Source organism: Siniperca chuatsi, linkage group LG16 (assembly GCF_020085105.1).
Source record: "Siniperca chuatsi isolate FFG_IHB_CAS linkage group LG16, ASM2008510v1, whole genome shotgun sequence".
NCBI lineage: Eukaryota > Metazoa > Chordata > Actinopteri > Centrarchiformes > Sinipercidae > Siniperca > Siniperca chuatsi.
In genome coordinates this window covers 10,352,470-10,374,756 of record NC_058057.1, presented here as the reverse complement: position 1 = coordinate 10,374,756, position 22,287 = coordinate 10,352,470, and the positions used below count along the sequence as shown (strand labels likewise).

At 41.0% G+C, this 22,287-nt stretch overlaps 1 protein-coding gene across 3 annotated transcripts in view; it reads right to left on the bottom strand.

Moving 5' to 3' along the window:
- LOC122863603 (1-phosphatidylinositol 4,5-bisphosphate phosphodiesterase beta-1) overlaps window positions 1-22,287 on the bottom strand; it is a 107,582-nt gene that overhangs the window by 27,786 nt on the left and 57,509 nt on the right. For all 3 annotated transcript variants that reach the window (XR_006375045.1, XM_044170223.1, XM_044170222.1), the window contains exons 5-14: window positions 21,825-21,904; window positions 19,101-19,154; window positions 17,120-17,195; window positions 15,511-15,611; window positions 14,549-14,715; window positions 10,022-10,168; window positions 8,633-8,790; window positions 5,743-5,825; window positions 5,355-5,439; window positions 1,117-1,291 (exon numbers count right to left, since the gene is read on the bottom strand). Coding sequence is in view for 2 of the 3 variants with exons in the window: in XM_044170223.1 (XP_044026158.1) it covers window positions 1,117-1,291; window positions 5,355-5,439; window positions 5,743-5,825; window positions 8,633-8,790; window positions 10,022-10,168; window positions 14,549-14,715; window positions 15,511-15,611; window positions 17,120-17,195; window positions 19,101-19,154; window positions 21,825-21,904 (1,126 nt within the window). In the remaining variant the exon portion in view is untranslated. The remainder of the gene's footprint in view (window positions 1-1,116; window positions 1,292-5,354; window positions 5,440-5,742; window positions 5,826-8,632; window positions 8,791-10,021; window positions 10,169-14,548; window positions 14,716-15,510; window positions 15,612-17,119; window positions 17,196-19,100; window positions 19,155-21,824; window positions 21,905-22,287) is intronic.

The following is a 22,287-nucleotide window of genomic DNA, read 5'->3' as shown; positions in this document are numbered from 1 at the left end:
GTAGCAGCCCTGAGTTTTGGCTTTCAGGGCACATAGAGGATGCCCTAAACTTCTGATTAGTGCAGCTTGTTGAGCTTGTGCACAGCCTGAAACAGCTCTGCAGACTCTGGACTCCGAAAACTACTCACCCTCCTCTGCATGTTTTTTGGTAAAAAATATAAAATTTTGATTTTGATTTACAATGATAAGGTGTAATATATTATTTCTAATTAAAATATGCTACAGTTGAACATCAGTCAAAGCTAGGACAGGAAAGGATACTTTTCTGACTTAATTTAAAAATATGTATTTATAAAAAAATAAATAACTTCTCAGGCATTTCTTGTGGCACGAGGACCATTTTTAAAAGGATTCTATTATATTACTATTATAAAATAGTCACACACTTGTGCTGCTTATTTTCTAACACCAGGGGGCAGTGTGTGTTAGTGTAGAATGAAGCTTGCAGCTCAACTACTAAAGAAAACTGGAGGTGATTGATTGCAAGGTCTATTATAAATTACAGCTGAATGATATACTGTATGTACAAATATAAATAAATACTGAGAAGTATAAAGCACAAAAAAGAAAACACTGAAGCACGCATGTACACACACACACACACACACACACACACACACACACAGACAACACATGAAGTGTAGCCAACTGCAGATACGACTGATTAGGGAAAACTAAAACCAGAGAGCAGCTGTGGAAATATAAAAATCCATAAATTGAGATATATAAAAGTTCACCAGACAGTTATTGTATAATGTACACACAGCCGCATGCACACACAGTGACACACTGAAGGCCACTACTGGCCTGTGTTTAAGACGCCCAAGTGACTAGCAGTGTACATGCCAGACAGGGAGGGTATGCAACAGCCAATAATACCCTCAGCTGATGGAGAGGGCCATGAAAATGATGAATGATAAACAATAGCACTGTTTCGCTCCACTGATTCAGTTTCTGGACGGCATGGAGGTGTTGGTCCATATTACAGATGGACCCAGACGGTTAGGCTACATTTTACATCTGAAACATCATAACTCAACAGTCCCAGTGTGAATTAATGGCTCTGTTTGTAGGACGTGAGTGTGTGTGTTTGTGTGTTAAAGGTTGTTGCTGTACCTGCGCTAGGGGAGGAGGGCTCACACACACTGGAAGAATCGCTGTAGGTGTTGGAAACCTGCTCCGACAGTTTCTTCTTGGTGCTTCCGTCTGTCTTGTGGTGTTTCTTCTTGTTCTTCACCAAGATCTTCCCCATCAGCTCCATCGGGCTGGGTAGGGGCACACTAGACTCCAGCTGGACGGGGTGAAGAAAAGGACGAACACAGAGAGAATTTAAACAAGGTCACGTAAATAAAGAAAGACACAGGCACAGAGAGAGTTCACGAGAAAGGTTTCTGCAGAATAAAGTAATACTCTGTTGTATGATCTGTTGAAGGATGGAGAAATGTCGATTTTTTTTGTGACAAGTATGCTAAAAATTGTTTCAACACAAGAAAATTCTAAAAACAAATATTGTAAAGTTCCTAAATGTTGTTGCGTGGCTGAAGATTGCTCCATTACAGCAGCCAAACAACAGTTTGGAGACAAATGGGCTAATTACAGGAAGAAAATACTGAAGTTGTTTACTGGAGTGATTAATTTAAAATTTAAATTCATGGCAGTTTTAGAAACAAAAAATCGTATTCTGCTCAAAATTCACTATGGAAGATTCTGCTGAGTTGAGCTCGTTAGTGACCGCTAGGATCGGCACTGAGCATTACAAACTCTGTTGATGTAACAGCTGAAAAGTTTACACTTTCAGCATTAAAATCAGCTTCCTGGGGGGAAACTGAGCGTTAAACACAAACATTCACCTTCTCCAGGGAGCTGGCTAGAAGTAGGCAGATCTCTGATTTATTTATGGGGCACACTGCTTTTGGATCACAGTGTTTAGGGATATTAATAATGCATTATCGAGAAAGTCAGCAGTGATGTTGAATACACACATATACACATATATATACAACCACGGAGTTTACAACTTGTCAGCTATAAACTTAACCAAACTTTAAACGTTTCCTACTTTTACTTGACTTATTTGAAGCGCAAGGAAGCAGTGATTCATACACCAAACTTAAGCCAAGATTTTCCGGCCAATAACCCACTTTCCCTGCTGCCACACACATCCATCTACACATTTCTACTGTTGTTGTTCGAAAAAGATAAAATAAAGATTAGACGTCCTGTTTGCCTTGGCTTCACTCAAACAGTTCCACTTAAATGGAACCAGTTTAACAATGGATGTAGCACCAAATCTTGACTGCACTCAAATGCACAGCAATAAACCTGTTTGACTAAACTACAATTTACCTGGACAGATTCAATTAAGCTTTTTTCCCCAAATCCCAATTCAATTCTAATAAGGGAGTGAAAAAAGGGCAACATTAGAGGCAGAGAGAGGCAGGGAGATTGTAGGATCGTATAATTTTTAGGTACTTGTACTTTACTTGAGTGTTTCCATTTTATGCTACTTTATACTTCTACTCCACTACATTTCAGAGGGAAATATTGAACTTTTTACTCCACATACATTTCACAGCTTTATACTTAATATTTAGCAAAATGCTACTTACACATTAAAGCATCAGTCATAATGATTCAATAATAATATATATATAATAATATAACCCTCACAGGAGTCATTTTCTGCACAATTAGTACTTTTACTTTTCATACTCTACATTTTGCCAATAATAATGTGTACTGTACTTTAGGTATGATTTTGAATGCAGGACATTTACATGTAAACAAGTATTTCTACATTGAGGTATTGCCACTTTTACTTAGTGAGTTCAGTGAGTAACAATTAGGAGGAGCTATTGGCAGAAATGGAATATAATATTTATAAGTATGGTTTCATTAGTGTACATTTGCCTGAAAATATGAATCGTTGTATTTTCATTATCTTAGAATAAGCCGTTTATATCTACACAGGGAGCGGGTTCCGTTCCACGGAGGTCGCCATGTTGCACCGCCATGTTTCTGCAGTAGCCCAGAACAGACAAACCAATCACTGGATATAGATAGGGCCTTTTGTGTTTTTCACGAGTTGTGCAGCCAACGTAGTTTCTCCTACGTGCTTGGAAGGGAAGGGTGAGGTGAGCGGTATTCAAATGGTTGCAAACTGCAATTTCACCGCTAGATGCCACTAAATCCTACACACTGGACCTTTAAGTAACAGATCTGAATACTTCTTCCAAATTCAACAATGTATTTAAGGTGCAACCTCTGACTGTTAGATGCGGTAGATTATCAGGTCAAGGTCTACCTTTATTTTGAACCTGTGCAAGAAACCCATTCAAGATTCTCCATTGTCAAGCCCATTTTAGAAAAGGAGGGAGCTTTCCTTTAGGAAGTATTGCCTGTTTATATTCTTGTTTGTATAACTGTATGCTGAAAGAATACAAGTAGAAGACTAGCAGGGATGCTGCATGGCCAGCATTAAGTGCAAGGACTGTGATAGGGTCATGAATACTTTGATTAAAGGTGCATCATCTTAAATATCTGGAATGTTGTTGTTGCTAGCTATGCTAGCTCCAACAGTTTATGCTTGCTCTTCTGCCCACATTATTTACAATCCCGCCTGCTTTCTGCGTGCGAGTACATCTCGCCTTGCCAATTCTGCTCTGTCCGCAGCTTAAAACTAAGCCTTAACAAGATTATATAGCAGTTATTATGAAAATGTTTTGGCAATACAGCCTTCATCAGCATAATGAATGCAGTGATGAGAGCCATATAACAAAGAAGAAAACATGTTCATGGCAAATCCAATTTTTAAGTAATTTCAGCTAATTTTTTGGGAAAGAGCAGACTGTTCTCAGTTTAATTGAAAAAAACAAACATTGCCACCAGTCTCTCCTATTCAAAACAAGTGACAGTTTTGTGCAGTGGATATCGAGGAGAAGCTCGAATTTCTAAGGAAACTGTAATCCTCTTTATTCTCACCTTAGGCTCAGCTGGAACCAATCTAGTTATATTGCCCAATCTGCCCCTGCTCCTATGGACTAACGGAGCTGATATCCTATTTGATACGCTGTATACACGGCTGTCTCAATGCCAGAGGGGAGTGGTTGTCATTGCACTCACCTTTCCCAGTTATTACATGCTCAGTGGTAGAAATCTGATTCCTCAACGGTACTTTCTCTTTCTGTCTCTCTCTCTTCTTCTCCCTTGGTGTCTGTCTCCTCATATCTCTCTCCTTCTCCTTCCCTCTGCCACTCCATTTGAAAGGATTCCCCCTGATAATACTTCAATGTCAAATCCAGTCAGAAGGCTGCTGGGGGACCTAAGCTGCTCTATAGTGTTATACCAACAGGGACAAGACATCCCTGGTGAATAACGTGCAAGGAATAAGTGTTTTGTTAAAGTAGATATGCGTGAAGGATTGTATATGTGGTATGTTTTCATGTGCACACCAGACACTATGATAGGTCTCTGAGAGTGCGTGTGAGAGTTTGTGCGACAAGTGTCTACATTTGCCTCACGTAAGTGCCTGCGTCATTACACACAAAGACGCCTTTGGGGGGGAAAAAAAGAGTTTGGCCACAAAGAGACAAAGCAAGCTTTTGACTGGTAGCCATGGCAACAGAGGAGAGACAGATAAAGGGCTGCCAAGAAAAGCCATGTTTAAATTACAGCGTAAAACACTTCCATTTAATCGTACACGGCTGTTGTTTGCAGTCTCTCCCATGATAACAGAGAGGTGATGCAGAGGAATAAAAATGACTGCGGGATGAATCATTAAAAGTTGGCTTCCATGGCACGTAAATAGCCACAGGTATGTGTGTGTCTGTGATTGAAAATGAGAATGAAAACTGGAGAGAGAGAGAGACAGAGATAAAGTCTAGGAGGCCATTTAGGAGCGTGCCTGGAGTGACATAAAGAGGAAAAACAGAGACAACACATTTTGCCAGGTGCTAGAGGGTATGTCAATATGTTGCTGTTAGTGAGAAAGATGGAGCGGGAGAGAGCAAAAACGACCTAAATACAGAGAAATAGTAGTATATGTGAACAAATGAATGAATATACGCGTGTGTGTGTACATGTTAGTTTGCAATACGTCGTGGCTTTTTGCCTCCCGAACATATATATGTATGGGTGGCATGCTGGGCAGCAGTGTTCAAGAACACTTCTTTGGTGCACTCATCTGTGCGACAACATCTGATGAATCCCTCGCTGCTGGCCATGTCATATGTATCTGTGGGTGCGTGTTAGAAAGCGAGAGAACAATAGAGAGACCGTGCAAGTGTGAATGCGTGTGTGAGCACATGCACGTGTGTGTGTTGTGTGTTGTGTGTTTGAGCATCTTATGTACTCACCGGATATTTCTCCAGAGGTTCTGTCAGTAATGCATCTCCAAATATTGACCGGCAGTACTCTGCCATCTTAGCCTGCTGCTTTGGTCTGGGAGTCATCACACGCAAAAACAAACACAGACACACACCATCACGGTTTCTCTACTAAATATCTATATACACTGATTAAGTATGTTACCCCTAAGAAGCCCCTTGGAGCCATTACAAGACAAAACAACCAACGAGAACTTTCTCCCTAAAACAGTCTAGATGTTTACACAGCTGTAACAAACAAAATGGCTAATTGGGCCTATTGATGTTCATCACCCAGTGATAGACGGTACCGATCAATAAGGTCGACAATCATACTGTAGACTTTACACCCCTGACTTGAAATGATCTGCTGACTTACGAGTCCACGTGGTTCTCAAAAGACAGGATGATGGGGAAGGGCGAGGTCTTGAAGGCACACTCTGCTATAGCCTCGATCACCTCCTAAAAACACAAACAGAAAATAAAATTAATTGATAATATGAACACATTATTATTAAATTATGTTCAATACACACACCCAGGGCAGAATGTTGTTATTATTATTTGAGTAACATAATGCACATTAAAAGCAATGAATGTCGCCGTTGGTTTAAGCGATAATATGCTATAGAGTCACGAGAAAATAAAGCATTTCGAAACACCCTTGAGCTCGTATACCAGCAAGAATCACATCCATTTATAATGATATGATTCCCTACATTTCTTAAAATGCCTGAGAACCTCCCCCAGAGAACATGCACACACCTGTTGAAATCAATAGCTGCACAAAAGAGAGCAAGAGTGATAAGATAGGAAGATAGTTTTTCAGTAGCACAAAAAATATATTACACTCCGCCTTACTCCAAATGCAACATGTTGTCTGGCTGCATTACATTATGGTGTATTGAGGCTACTCATCAAATGCTGGTATCAGGGTAGAATAAGTGTATGTGTGTGCAGGGTGTGTCAACATGGTGGTACATTTTCTGGTTAATAATGTGAAAGAAAATCCTGCAAAGTGTGTGCTTAGTCATTCATGTCCCACAAATTTCAGCGTGGATACGTTTACGGAAATGGGAGCTGAGCCATGAAGTGGTGTCACTGCTCAAATCCAGGGAAGACTTGTCTAAGTCAATTACACCATCATTAACAACAGTGCCAGTTCAGTTAATGCCTTCATTTCCATTTGCTCCATCTCCTCCAATAAAAATCTTCTGTAACTCAACCCTCTCTATCTGTAGCTTTCTTCCATTCATCTTTCCCAACTCGTCTCGTTTTGTATTTCACTCTCAGACTAATTCCATTAAGGTTGTTTATACTACTTTTGTTACTCTCAATAGATCTAAATTTCCTCTATCAATAAATCAACCCATCTCTCTCCTTCTTTGTACTCTACTTTTTTCACACCCTCCTCCTCCTATAAATGCATTTTTTCTCTTTGTCTTCTCATCTTTTGAGACTTCAATTAAGCGCCCCTCAGCGCTTCAGTTTAGGGCCATTCAGTGTTTCCCTGTGCCTTTCGATTTGCCATCTGCTGCATGCATGCCCCACTTTCTGTTTTTCCCACTTCTTATCCAACTCTGCTTTCCTCCATACTTACTTTTATCTGTGTCTGAATGTGTATATTTTTGCTTTTCTGTCTGTGTTTTATTCCCTGCTGTATAAAATGATATTTAAGTTATAATCCTTAAAATCTTCATGAAATCAAAACCTATTTTATACTATTTATGGTCAGCATTTTTTCCGCAATAGCCATTCACTGTATTTACATTCAGTTATTACCTCTCTATATAATACTTTTTATTGGTAGTGGAGATCGCCATTCTCGCACTGGATTCCGATCGCCTACCTATGCAGGAGGGATTCACAGGAAAACGATCCATTCATGTAAGTGGATCATTTTTTATTTTGGCAAAGTAGTAATAGAACAAGATGGAGCAGCCACAGTGAGCTGTAAAAGAGCTTCAGGCTCCAACTCTTCAGCAAGGTAACCAACTTTACTGTGCAAAGCTGTTGTGTGGAAAACCATTCGTGCTGTAAACAGATAAATCATTTGTTCTTCTATTGTATTTCTGACAAAGTAGCTGCTCAAGGAGTGTTTACTGTAGTATTAAACCGCACTTTCTGTTACCACCAGTAATCACTGGTGTTGCCAAATTAACCAGGACTGAAATCTTAAGGATTACAATTTTAAAGCAAACAATACATAAAATTAACAGTATGAAGATGACAATAATGACTGAAGCTACTGGACCTTTCTCTTTCAATTAGCTTTATTTTTTTATTCTGAAACTGCCATAGTTTAGCCACATCTCCCATCCTATCCTTGTGTGCTCTGTTGTAGCTCTTCCCTCCCTGTGTTCCTTGTCAGTCCTCTGTTTGTCTCTCAGTGTGTCTGTGTGTGTGTGTGTGTGTGTGTGTGTACTGGCCTGGGCGTGGCGCTCTGGTTTTCCCTCCTGCTGCTGATCACCGGCCTAAATCCTGACCAAGTTAAGTTTCCAGTTGCTCATTTGCTCCTGTCTGACATTGTCTGTCTCTGCCTCACTACCTGCTGGTGATCCCAGCCACCGTGGTCTACCTGATCTCTGCAGTCTCCAGTCAAGCTGCCTTCCCTTCTTTGCCTGCCACGCTATCCGAGCCATCTCCAGAACACTCTCTTCACCGCCTTTGCCCTCTGAGCCCTGCTGGTTCCCTACGGACCGCATGGGAAAGTTCTCCCACCGGCTCCAGCGGACTACACCTGCCTCGCCCGCTCTGGAAGAGCATTTATCTACCAGTGAACTGTTGTAGTATTTATAATAAAGACTGTCTGAACTAACAGCCGGTTCTCCATCTCGCTGTGTCCTGCTTTTGGGTTCCTTAGATCATTTAACCTAACAGAAACAAGCGTTTGCATTGTGGTGCAAGAGTGCATATGTTTGAAGATGCAGATGTTCACATAGGTGGCTGCCAAAACACTTGCATGTAACCTTAAAGTGTGCACTAGAAATAAAGATGAAACCCAGAAATAGAAACCCATTTTAACCCTAAAATTTCTAAAATCACAAAGTAACTAAAAAGGTTGTGGGTGTTGGCTCAACCCAAATGCCAATCAGTATTTGATCCAGTGAGTGGATCATGTGTACAACATGTGGATTACATCATCTGTCTGCAAGGTCTGTTTACCCAGAAGTGACAAAGACATTAAAATGTATGTAATGCATGTACTCCCCAACCCGCCCACACAACCCCTCACCTATATCATTATCACTCTGTTCTCCTTGTGTTACCTTGAAGGAGATTTCAGTTGTCATGGTGAAGCCGTGAGTGATGACAGGCTCTTCTTCTGTGGTGCGCCCCTTCCAGCAGTCCAGTTCAATGCAGCGGCACCCTGACAGGAGAACCTGCTTGTACATCTCGACTGAAGAGTTCCCTGCGAGCTGGCCAGCTGCACTCCGCACATAAGCAAGCAAACACATACACAACTTCAGGTAACTGTTATATTGATCCCAAAAGTACCAGGAAGCCTACAAAAGCGTGTCCTCCCACTCCCAACTTACTGGTTGCTAGCATGCTGTAAAAACAATACAATTGTCGTTATCTGAAGCAGGCAAATCTCATCACCCTGTCACCATTAGCGAAGCAATTATCTCTTCACATTAGCAGCATGCTTTCCTGCAACATGGTGGGAACTGTGTCAGAGTGAGAGGCAGATCTGTGTTCTCACTTCTCACAGCTGGCATCATTAATTTCCTCCCTTTTCTTCATTCCTTTTCTCATTTGTCCTCTCACTTTTTCTTTCTCTTCTTTTGAACAACATCCTTAATCCAAACCCATGTTCATGTGTTGTACACTGCATAAACATTGCTTTAATTTACCATGGATGAATAGGATGAAATACATCAACATGAATAAATATGCTGCCCAAGCCTCTGTCAGTCTAATTATCTTGTGTGGATCTTTTGTGAAACATAAACACTGCAAGGACAGAAATGCATTCTGCATTGCCACTCTCTGTTGCCTACAATAATATCACAATGTGTCACAATGAAAATACATCAAGAAAAACTGTTTGTGAGGAGAGAATCAAGGACCTGTTGTTTGTTTTTCTCATTTCTTCATTTCGCAGGCTATGAGGCTGGCCTATTACAGAAATTCCATTTTTTCCATCGCTGGAGAAATTTTATCCACTTGAAAGATTCAATGCTCTCCAGTTCCCCCCAGAATAGATTTGAATTGATGAATTCTAATATCCATTCAATAGAAAATGGCCTCTGTATTGTGCCTGCCATGCTTGCGCACTGCCGGGAGCCAGTTACTGTGACTACCAGTCTAAAGAAATATTTAACTCATGAATATCAATGAATTGAGTCTCATGGCATGACTTGATTGGATAACCTCTTGAGAGGTAACGCAAGAAAGAGGGGCTTATATGCACCGCTGCTTTTGACTGACAGACCTGCGAGGTATGAAGTTGGGTGTATTCACTTGTGCAACCATAATTGTGTTTCTAAATGAACAAGTGATCTGTTCATGTGTAGAAGAATAAAGGATGCGCATGTGCAATCAGTCAGGAGTAAAATCGAGTTGAGTGGTAGTACCTGAATGCAAACCAGAGGGACAGACATAGTTAACATACAAAACAGACTTTCGACTTGTGTCTCGGTGTATGTGCGTACCTGTGAGGTATGTGTTGTGTGAGGAGTTGATGAAATAGTGGGAGAGGGGAAGAGTCATGTCTTCGCTCTGGTCCAGCTTCTCGGGGGGGATGATGGTGTTCTCCTCCCCATTCAGATACCTGGCAAAGCCTTCCACTGAGATCTGACCTGCATGAACGCAACACAGCGCACAGACATGTTAGTCAAAATGATACCTTTGAAAACTTTGTTTTGGTCCAGACAGTAACCTGAACTTAAAATCCTGTGGCTAAGGAGTTAAAGGACAAGTCTGATGATGTTCTTTATTTTTCTTATTGTCAACAAATCCCATGAAAAGACAAAAACCAACAACAAATGGATCTAATAATAAGTATTGTCTCTGTAGCCAAAGCCTGATTTACCTTATTCGTCTGTGCCAAATCTGTTGCACTGTTGCACTCTTGCACAAAGAGTGAGTGTATGTTTGAGTGTTTGTGTGTACACTATACTGCATACACATACATGCAAAAAAGCAGTTGGAAGACAAAAATTTTCATAATCACTAATTAACATTGAGATTACATTAGTAGTTTAATTTAGCCGAAACCCTAATTCATTGTTTGCCAAAAGCTTTTGTGGTTAATCCTTAAAGCCTGTTCCTCAGTGTTTCAGTTTCTTAGATTTTACTCTGGGTGCCTTCATTAGAAATATTAAAGGCCTCCAGGTAGATAAATGCAGAAAAAGTCTCCTGTTTTCACAGGTAGTTTACAATACAAATGTGATTTTCTACATTTCAGGCTCCACTAGCTTCTTCTAGCATTGCTATTGTCCATTATAAGTCATACAGGGATCTGAAAAAGCTGAACTACCCTTGACGTTGTTCTTTCCTTGTTTTGATTGTTTGTCAAGGTCACTCATGTTAAGCTTTGCCTTTTTACTGTCAACACTGAGCTCATGTCTTCACTGAATGTGCTCGAGAAAGTGAATAACGCTGAATAAATAAGTAATAAGCAGCAGAAGAAAAGCTCACATCTCCAATCATCCAGACACAAGATTCAAATTTCCATACAAATTACCATACACATCACACACCACACCTGCATGGATTCAATTTTGAACAACATATAACAAGCGCTCAAGGCGAAACCAAAACACTTGCAACCTCCTCCACCAACATACACACACACTCACTTGACGTTATGCTAAATATGCAAAATAATGCAAGCTTGATGGGTGCAGCAGGTCCCTCCGGCCACTTTATGCTAATTAATGCGGTGCCGCCCTCTGCAGAGTCGCTGGACTAATTAATTCTGGCTGCTGTCTGTGACATGTGAGCTCAGTCGCACTCAGCAACTTACTCCCTGCTGACTGCCAGGACCTCCCTTTGCCAGGCTGAGGCCTAACCTCTGTACCACTCACACTGACTTACACACAGTTTCCCCAGTTCCCAAGACATTTGTAGGTCAAACAGGGAAAAATGGTGTTAACATGGCTGGGATTGGGAAGTGTACTTGAGTGAGAACCTACAGGTGTTATTCTAAAGGTGATGCTTGAAAGGTGAAGTTAGATCTGAAAGGAAGGGAGTATAAAAGGGAACATTCAAGTTAAATAAAAAAAACTTTGACTTATGGCCACAAAAAGGACTCTGTTGAGCTGAGAGGAAACTGCAGTGCAAATGTATTCTAAATGTAATGATAACCAGTAAGACAAGACTGGACACAAACTGACAAAATCTGACAAAGAGCTTCCTCTCTGCAATCACCGAAGATGAATATGCATGTATCCACATGATGCTTTTTCAGTGCAATCTAAAAGCACATGCTTAGTATGCACAAAGCTGCCCATGTCCAGTTCTACATGCATGTATGAGTGTCCTTGAGAGAGGAAAAAGTGTGTGTATGCGTATGCATGAGTGTGTGTGAAGGTAGCATGTGGAGGTCTGGGCTCCTCTGCAGAGCAGATGGCAGCACTTCCTTCGGCTAGATAAATACTTCACGTGGGGAAATCTGTCACTGGGACAGAGAAGGGCACGTTTCCAGAGAGCCTGGGACAAGCTGAAACAACAACATCACAGTACGAGCACATCACTGTGATCAGAGTCAAACACAGGGTGGTCAATCTGGGCGTTTGAATGTGGTTTAAAAAATGATTTGATCTAATTTAGGCACCCATGATTCATTTTGTCACACATTTGAAAAAAAAAAGCAAACTAGGTACTTTACTCAGGAGACTTTAATAAAGCAGCACTCATGCTCTGCTTGAGTTAGTTGAGGTCAATTTAGTTTCAGTGTAATTAGTAATAAAATGTGCAAATGTGATTGGCATATTAATGATATAATGAACAGGTTTTTACAGAAACAGCCTCTTCTGGCAGCAAAGATTAGTATTTTTTTCATTTTAAAACAGAAACGCTATTTAATAATAGCCTTCAGACTATTTGTTTGTTTTCGAAATATTTTGAAATATATTCAACCATGTACTAAACTTCAGATCTGCAGCATAGTGACAAAAGTTTTTGATGCAGGTATATAATCTACCTGCATACAGCTGCTCAACTATGAAGGTTGAGCAGTGCTAACTGTTTCTGCTTGGGAAACACAACATTTAACAAGTCCCGTGGGATACTGTGATCGTTAAACTCAGATGCAGTATTGATTGGGAAGCTAAAGACATATGTCATGTAATGAATTAGCTCCATTCGTTTAAATGCTTGTGCACACAGATCTAATCTTTAAGGAGGAAATAAACTGACAGTGGGTAAATACAAAGTATAAACTAATCAAATACACACAGAGAAGAAAAAAAACAACACAGTGATATGCTTGAAAATAAACAGAACATGGTGTAAAGTAAGTCACCCATTTTGGCACACTTGTTTAACATGCTTTCCAGCAATTCAAATTCAAATTTGAATTGGCACATACCCGACCTTGATGCTTGATATCTGGAGTGGGATGTTCTCCAGTTTTGGCAGCTCTCTGTCCACTGACACTTCATACAACATGTTTTGGATCCCCTACACTCATCCATCTTTGTTGTTCATGAATTATTCTGTGCCACTCCTGATGCTCTAATACTACACCTAAAACTGTTTGTTTACTTTTACACATGTGCAGTTTTGTGCTTTTGATGAATGTTATTATTTTCATGTTGTTTGTTCGTATATTAAGTTTTAACAGGTAGATTGATGCTGCTACCTATGGTACAATCCAGTGGCTGTAACACATGCAAATGGCCAAAACACAAACGTGTGTTGCGTTTCCAAGTTGCATTAAGCAAATTGAGACACACACGCACAATACAGTAATGCACTGCAAAGACAGCAAATACAGAAACACTACAAGTTGCCAAACTACTACTGGTTGCCTGGCAACTGCTCCCGGCCAAGAAAATAGAAAAAGAAATAGTCCAGCACACAACCCCCCATGAAACAGCAAATTGTTGTTTTTACATTTAAACACACACGAGACATAACATGTTAATTAGAGAGCTTTAGAGGAGCTGGTGGGCAGGTTTTGTTACCTTTGGATGGAGCCAGGCTACCTGAGTCCCCCTGTTTCCAGTCTTTGTGCTAAGCTAAGCTAACCGGCTGCTGGCTGTAGCCTTATATTAGACAAACAGATATGAGAATGGTATCAAACTTCTTCTCTAACTCTCCGCCACAAAGCGAATAAGCACAATATCATATATCACACAATGTTGAACTATGGCTTTAAGTTGCAGTGCATTGAGCTCTCTAAGCCATAACCGTAAGCACCCTTCAAATCATTGGTTTGTGCACATTTTATGGATCAGATTTGTGAATTACACTGAAGTAAAGAAAAAAATACTGTTAAATGAAAGTAAAGAGACATATGCGTATGACTCCAGTGTTTGTGTACATGTTAACATATTTGAATTTACATTTGTGTTCAACAGTGCCACTTGCCACTTGCTATTTGTTCAAGCTCTCCAGAAGTGCAAACACACACCAGCAACCCTCACCTCTCTCTATAGTTTCACATTCTCTCTTTCACACACACACACACACACACACACACACACACACACACACACACATACACAGTCTCTCTCTCTCTCTTAAAATAAAGTGGCAGGGAATATCCTCTGCTAAGCTTGGCAGTGTTTGGAGTAGGTGAAACATTTTGGTGGTGGTGGTGTTTGGTGTGTGTGGCATTTACTGTACAGACTTATAACATTCCGTTCCTTTGCACCCTACTACGTCCCCTCACTTCCAGAGCATTGCTATGTCAACGCCCCTGCCAAATATATTGGTGGTGGGGGCCGCAGTAGAGGGTTTGGGTGGTGTCTTAGTAGGGTTGAAAGAGGTTGGTATGTCTGGGTCAAATGTGTAAAAGTGTTTGTGGTTTCCAAAATGTTTTACTACAAAACACAATTGCTCTTTTGGTTACATAAACATCAAGTGTATTAATCGGGAGAAATTACTTTATGAGCACGTTATTTTATGTTTAAAAAGTTGCTGTTAACTGTGTCTTATGTGTATTTATGTGTACATATAAGCATAAAAGTGTGCCTGTGTTTGTACTGACAGACATTTGAGCCACTGACCTTTCTGTGCCAGCGAAGCATTGGGTTCATATTTGTCCACCAGCACCTGGACCTGTTCTGGTTTGAGAGGAGGGTAGAGTATCTCGTTCAGACGAGGGTCTCGCTGTTTACTGTTAATAAACTCTGTCATCTGCTCCACAGTGAGGTATGGACGACTCTTAGCCCCCCTGAAAAGAGAGGAGAGGATAAGGTGAGTAGTGGAAATACGAAAAGGGAAAAGTGGAGAAAGCATGGGTGGGTTATTAAGCGAGATGAGGGCGCAGAAGAGCAGAATTCAAAACTTGAGGTATGCGAAAATGAAATGTGGAGAAGATGATGGAGGGGAGGAGCAGTAATTAAAACGGCAAAGAGATGTAGCGAGGGAGAGCAACAGAAACGCAAAGGAGCAGAGGATTAAATGCTGTGTTGAGTAAATTGTGAGATTTGATTAAAATGTCTTTCATATCTGAGCTTGTTCCACTAAATTATCATCTCCATATCCTCCTGGCTCTCATGCCATCTCACTTAACTCTGATTAAAATCTATGACTTGGAGTGGTCACGGTCGTGCTGGCATGCTGCCTCGGCTGATGGTCTGAGTCCCTCTGGGCCAAGGGGCAGCTCTGCTTCTGCAGCACGAGGGGCCACACAGCCAGGCTGGAGTAGTCACAACCTGGGCCTTTACAATACACTTTCCTGTACTTATTAACTGCTTATGATGACTCTAATGGGTAAAAGCAGGTGCCTCAAACCTATAAAGCCATATATCCCTATCAAGGATGGCAGCCATTATCTAGCTGCCAGTCTGAAAAGAGCAACAGACGGCCGTGAAAAAAAAAGATATCAAATTAATCACTCTCACATTGTTTCAAGTTTTTAACATCTAAACTGGGAATTACTGTATTCTTTGGAGGTTGAAAAGATGCTTGCTTCCTGACAGACTTTTTAAAAGTCAAATAAAACTCAGGGAAACATGGTTCTTACACGTCAGAGAAGATGTGGTCCAGCTCAGATCTGGGGCAGATGTTGCTCAGGAACATGTTATAGACATCTGGAGTGAAATCTTCCTGGGGGATGGAGTCATTCTGCAGCAGACAACAGCAACATGGTCACATACATATGTGTTTTATACATATGCATACACATACACACTGTGAACACAGATTATGGGGCAGCAGGTTGCCTAGTGGGTAGAGACACTGTGGAAGAACTACAAATCTATAGCATCTATAGGTTCAGAATTGATCCACTTTTACTGCTGTGCTATCAAATACTATTGTCAGTTCTTTCCAGTATTGGCACTTAAATTTGGGTGATTTTATTGTTTAAATGGAATATATATGAAAGAAAATCTGAAAATTGGAAATACAAGATAAATGGTGAATGGGACAAGCTGTCGTACATTATTCGTACGTGCCACTTAAGAACAAATCTGTTTGTACGAGAGACCCATTGTAGAAGATAGTATTAGAGGTTGAGCCCATCTATCCACCCTACTGATGTGCCTATGAGCAAGACACGTCTTACACGCACATATGTTTCATTAACAAAAGATGACTGCCTGCAATTTGCACCTAGACTTAAACAAAAAAGCTGTGGCCACAAGGGCTCCTTATAGAGCTATCAGGGCCAAACAGGTCTGATAAAGACACAGGGCGCTCAGCAGCAGGCATTAGCATTGTGCCAGCAAGAAACAGAGCAGAACCAAACACTCTTCGAAGGCGCCGAGAGAAAAGAAGATGAGGAAGGATGCACCGAGGGAGAGGGATGCAGGTCAAGCCCTGCCGAAACTCAGTGAGTCACACTAAAGGCCTTGGTGTGAGTTATGTTGTGTATGCGCTTTTGCCTACAAGTGTGTGTGTGTTTGAGGGATTAACAACACTACCGTTTAGCTGTAATTACTTGCGGGTTGGAACAACAGCTAATCCCACCAGACCTTCATTCGGCAACACGTTCCTACCGCCTGCTCTCTCTCCCTGTGCTAATTATGTATAGCTTGTTCTGTGTGTGTGTTTGTATTTCTGTGTGTGTATGTGTTTATTCTGATTGTATTCAGAAGCCATTTGTTACAGCTTCGATGTGTCTGCCCTACTGTATGTGCATATGTTTCAGCATGTGTTCAGAACTGCATTAAACAGCATTTTCCCACTTCCAAACATGCAAATAGCTTGCTACTGCTGGAATACAGAGATTGTTTGCTGTGTTGGGGGACTGTTTACACATCTATGCATGAGGGGGCTTCTCTCTAGTGATATCTGAGAGAGGTAAAGATAAAACAGCTTTTGTCATCTCTATTGCTCCCACTGGGTCTATTTGTTTCATTACAACTAAGGCTAAATCAGTTCTGAGTGGGAAGCCATGCAGACATCCAGAAAATAAGACTCCAAACAAATGAGCAAAGCAGCTATCAGCTGCTGTTTCAGGAGAATAGAGAATGATGGATGGATGGAGAAGATGAAAGAGCTTGGAGACTAAGATAAGAAAGAGAGGCAGAGGAGGGGGGACACAGACAGGAGCAGGTTCAGAGACGGAGGAAATATGAGGAGACAGTAACACTGAAAAAGGAGGGAATTTCAGTATTTTGGTGTCTCACTCTGCCAGAAGGGAGGTTACAGTTTTCCAGGGCTGTCTCTACTCGCTTCCTGTCTGCTGAGAACATCCTGAAGATACTGTGGGGACACAAAAACACACCCCTATGAGTAATCACAGAAAATCCCACACAGACAGAGGGCATTTCACTCTGATCCCCTGTGTCAAACTGAGGAATTCATCACAGCTTTTAATCGATACGTATTAAGGATATCTGTGAGAGATTTAGCAGCAAACAGTAAAAAGGATAGAAGGAAAAACCAGACACTAAAAAGAGGGGAACATATGGTTGTTAGAACAGAATGCAACCACAAACTGCAGTGAAAATTACAGATTAAAAGTCATAAATAAGACAAAGAAAATGCCTAGATGAAAAAATAAAATGATTCAACTTGCTGTGCATTTTGGAAAGGGAGAGGTGTTTCTAATATTTTGTCTACCCTCAGTGATATAAAAGTGTATATTGATATAGAGCTACAAAAGTGAACATGTGTACTACACATACACAGTAAAAAGTACAGTAGTATTCACTTAATGAACTTTTCCTATTCAAATGTAAATGGTATGTAAAATACGAAACACACTGTTTGGAATACTGCTGTTCACAGTGTCTAAACTCCAGATGGCAACACCATATGTACATAAATAATGTGATAATGTTTGTAATCCTTTATAAAGATGATATCACCCCAAATATGTTTACAAAGATGAGCACATAAAGTTGCATTGTTGTCATTTCTTCTCATCATTATCATTTCCATTTTCATTACCATTACAATGACCATTATCGTTATTAATGGTTATTAATTCTTGTTCAAGACAGTACTTGTTACTCCAGTCACAGTCACAAAACTAGGCTTTTGTCTTGTGTAAATAAACAAAAGACATGCAGATACAATGTTTTCAACTTAACAGCACATAACTAACCATCATGATTGCTTTCCTGTGAAAGCCATACATCTCCAAAGCATCACATTTTCATGAGTTGAGAAAAAGAGCTTTGTAACACTGCATTTTTCAGATATTCTAATGGGTTTTTGAATTTTTTTGTTTTCACTTTGGAGGTACATAGTTTTCACTGGATACTGGCAATATGCTGCCCTGCCTCATCATTCATTTTGAGTGTAGAGAGAGACAGTGCTTCTGTGTGGTTGGGCTATTGTCGTCTGTTATATTCTAGTGTATATAGACAATAAATGAGATTTACGGCAATGAACTCCAGTGTCGTTACAACTACCGCTGGCTGTTTAGGTCTGTTTCCGCTGGCCATAGCCTGTTTTAATTACATGCAGAGGTATGCCTGTGCAGATCCATGAGCGCATACTGTATGCTCAGTGGGAGAGCAGAGTCAAGCTGACATTAGTCAAGCTGACATGTCCTCCCAGCTAGGAGGTTAATTCCCTAAACGGCAAGGAGTGTCTCTCTGCCTCTCTGTGTTGACACCCACTGTTTTCCTCTGCGGCTCTGTGGGAGGTTATCGCAGAAGTTCACTGTTGCCTGCCTGAAAGCTCAACTTGACTAATGGCGATGGAGAGAGTTGGATTTTCAATGAGCTGATGACAAACTCCCAGATAAGTGAAACTGAAAATCACAAAACTGAAACACACAAAAGGAAATTCTCACACACATCACACACTGGCACATTTTGAGTTGAAGTTAGTGACAGATATAAATGGGGCTTACCCAGGGCATGCTACACACATGTGTACATACACACAAATGCACAAACCAATAAGGGTGGGCTCTTTACAGATAGAAGAAAGGACAGTGGTAAAAGTAATGGAGCTGAAGAGTTGTGGAAAGAATGAAAGACGAAAGAAGGGAGGGGTAACATATTCTAATAAATGCACACATATACACAGAGGATGTGTGTATACTGAAGCGTATGCATACTGATGGCAACGTGAGAAGGAAGAGAAAGCTACGCATTGACCAAAAGAGCAGAGAGGTGGCAGAGGAGAGAAGGATGAGTCAGAGAGACTTACTTCTTGACGGGGATTCGCCCCTCAGGGTTGAGCTGCAGCTTCAGCCGAGTGTATCTGCGTTGGACAGAACACAAACCTTACACAGCATGTAATCAGCAGTTTGTCTGTGTGAGTAATGTACTTGTTCCAGTTTATTCCAATTTCTGTGTGTGTGTTTGTTTGCTTGAGTTTACATGTGTGACTGACGTACATCTCCACAACCATTTGCCATGTCTATGAGCGAGTTTGCACATTCATATGACAGTACATGCATCACCGTGGTGAAATACACACTTGAGTCTCTACAACACCCAGCGGCTGACTGCATGTGTACAGTTCTCTGTGCACACCATGAATATTTGGCTGTGTTTACATGACAGGTTAGTTGTCAATGTAATTGTGGCTAATCCCTGGAAGTCTTGCATTGGCAGCACAGAGCCATGCAGCAGCAACACAGGCAGAGTAGCGTGAGCTATAAATAGCTTAGCTGAAACAGGAGCCATCGTTACAGGCTGGGCTTTAAGTGGCTGCTGGCTAATAATTAATATCTATTACAGTGTCCACTTCATAGGGCAGGATGGCTGCCACAGGCAAAGTCACCGATGACTGTAATGGTTAACGAGGCCCAGACTGGATTTTGATTGAGGTGTTTTTTCTTTAAAAAGGAGGGAAATGAAGTGAAGTGAAAAACATTTGAGTGTTGGCAAAGAAAGAGCTAGTTGACGTCACTAAAGCTACATGAGGTACATTTTTTTTAAAGCTGGAGAAAAGGAAAGAAGGATGAAAGGCTCAGGAGTAAGGAAAGAAGGAGGGAACAGTTAGGTGTTTCTTGATTCCCTCATCTGCTTTACAACTGCCTGTATAATTCATTAAGACGAGATTAGGGGAAAACAGATTACTTGCATCTATCCCTTTTCTGTTTTACTACTCACTTTCACTGTCTCCCTTCTGCCTCTACTCTCCCTCTCTAGTTAATGCTAAGCCAAGAAGGTCTGGTTCCATTTCACCTATAGTACAAATACTTATTTCTGCACATCCACTTACTTTTTTTGGCATGTGATGAGAACGTAAACAGCAACAGCTGGTAAATTCCCAGTTTTCCAGCATAGTCACAGGTTATCCCATTGTAAAGCATGCAGTTCTAACCCTAATCATTGATGCACAAGGCAACATAATCCAACGAGTGGCCTCAGCTCTGTTGTATCGATCTCAAAAGAACATCTTGCAGCAAGCAGTCATTTGAAGACACGCTGGGTTCTGTTTTGTTTCCTGTTGCTGGGAACACTGCTCGTCTACGCTGCCCCCCCCCCTCCAAAATGTATCACAGCCTTAAGAGCTAGTGATGGAAAAGAACCACATGCAACAACAGGGATGAGGTCTCCTCATGCTGTAGTAGTGGTATGACAGAGAATCGCCTTATTTGTAAGCAAGCAGTGCAGAACAACTGCTGCTGCGAGCAACCAGCGTGACTGCGAAACCTGCTCTATTCAATTCTGTTCAAGTCTCTGTGTACTATGTGGTCGATGGCCACTTTTATTGTCTCATAAGTCAATTATCCTCCTCAGGGGTGCGAGTTAATGGCTTCTGTTCACTGATAAACATCAGACAGCTGGGAGTTGTCACCAAGCAGAGCCCAACATATTCTCTCAATAGAATATGGCAGATTCATATTTACATTCATTCTGCATGAGCTTCACTCAGTCACTCACTGCACACATAAATCAGCTGTGAACCATAGATCAGTGTGTGGGCTGCACTCAGATCAATACGAACGTGGTGCTGTCAGTCGTTAGACCCAGTTATTACACAGGATCAGAGGTGGTGTGAGGGTGATTGATGATAAAAAACTGGTCTTACTGGTCAAAGAGCCTGATGCATTGATGAGAGCTAGGGGTGGGCATGATTTATGTAATAGGCTGGACCCAACAAAATGGTGACTCCTCTTTAACATTTTGACACCACCGCGAGTTCAGGTCAGCAATCCGACCTGTTTAAGGATCTACTGTCACAGGTCTGTCAATGTGCCATTAATGCAACAAAAAGATGTCTACAGCACCATATGAATGCACGCTCACACACGTACATGCTGTCACATATGTACTCTTGCACTGAGAAGCAGATAGGCCAACTGAGACCCACAGAGTCAGTTTCATGAACTAATATAACATATTTCCAGCTGTTTTATTTGTCCTCCTTCTTCCTTCCTGTCTGTTTTCTCTCTCCTTACTCTCTCCATCGATGTGAGGTGAAATGACCTTTATAAACTCAAACCCTCCAGCTGCCTTGTGGAGCAGTGAAAAGCAACCTCTTACCTCCTGTGTGTGTGTGTGTGTGTGTGTGTGTGTGTGTAAGTACAGTACAGCCCATATGTACCTTGGTGTATGCATAAAGGTGTCTGTCTGTGTGTGTGCTGCAGGGTTTACAGTGTTTTATTGCATACTGTTACAAATATGTTTTTGCATGCATTTGTAAGTAAACATTTATTATGTATAGTTGTACTGTGTACAGGTGAGTTAGAGCACTGGTCTGGAATTACAGTCATACGTCCCTTTTAAAGAAGATCCCTCATTTGCTTTTTCCTGCTGTTTCTGTTTATGTAAAATAGTACATACCTAATGTAACGCTTATGATGACTGATTTTTTTGTTTCTAGCAGACCTGATTTTCATATTTATCTTGGGGACTGTGGATTTACATTTTTGTGTGACTGCTTGTGTGTGTGTGTGCGTGTGTGTGGATGACATACACTTTCTCAAGGCAGGCCTCTCTTGACATGTTCTGTAGCAAGAGGTTAGATGCCAGGTTGAACAGCTCTTCGGCCCATTCCTGCAGTAAATAAAACAAAGGGAAACACACACACACACACAACACACACACACACACACACACACACACACACACACACACACACACACACAGAGTAGGAAGTTGAGATACCGATCATATTATTGTTACGCTGCCTTTTCGCAATTTTAATTAACCTCTGTTTTATTAGAACAACCAGCCATTTCTGCAATATTAACAAATTATTTTGTTCTGTTTTGTGTTTGTTATTATTCACCTGCAGGCCTAGTTTATCACTTGATTCAGTTCAACCTTTCCAGGGAAACACTGATCCAACAGACACAAACTCAATTAAAATACTGAAATCAGGTGGAGGAATGAGGTTTCCACCCAGTAGCAATACACTTGTGATATATATTGCAATT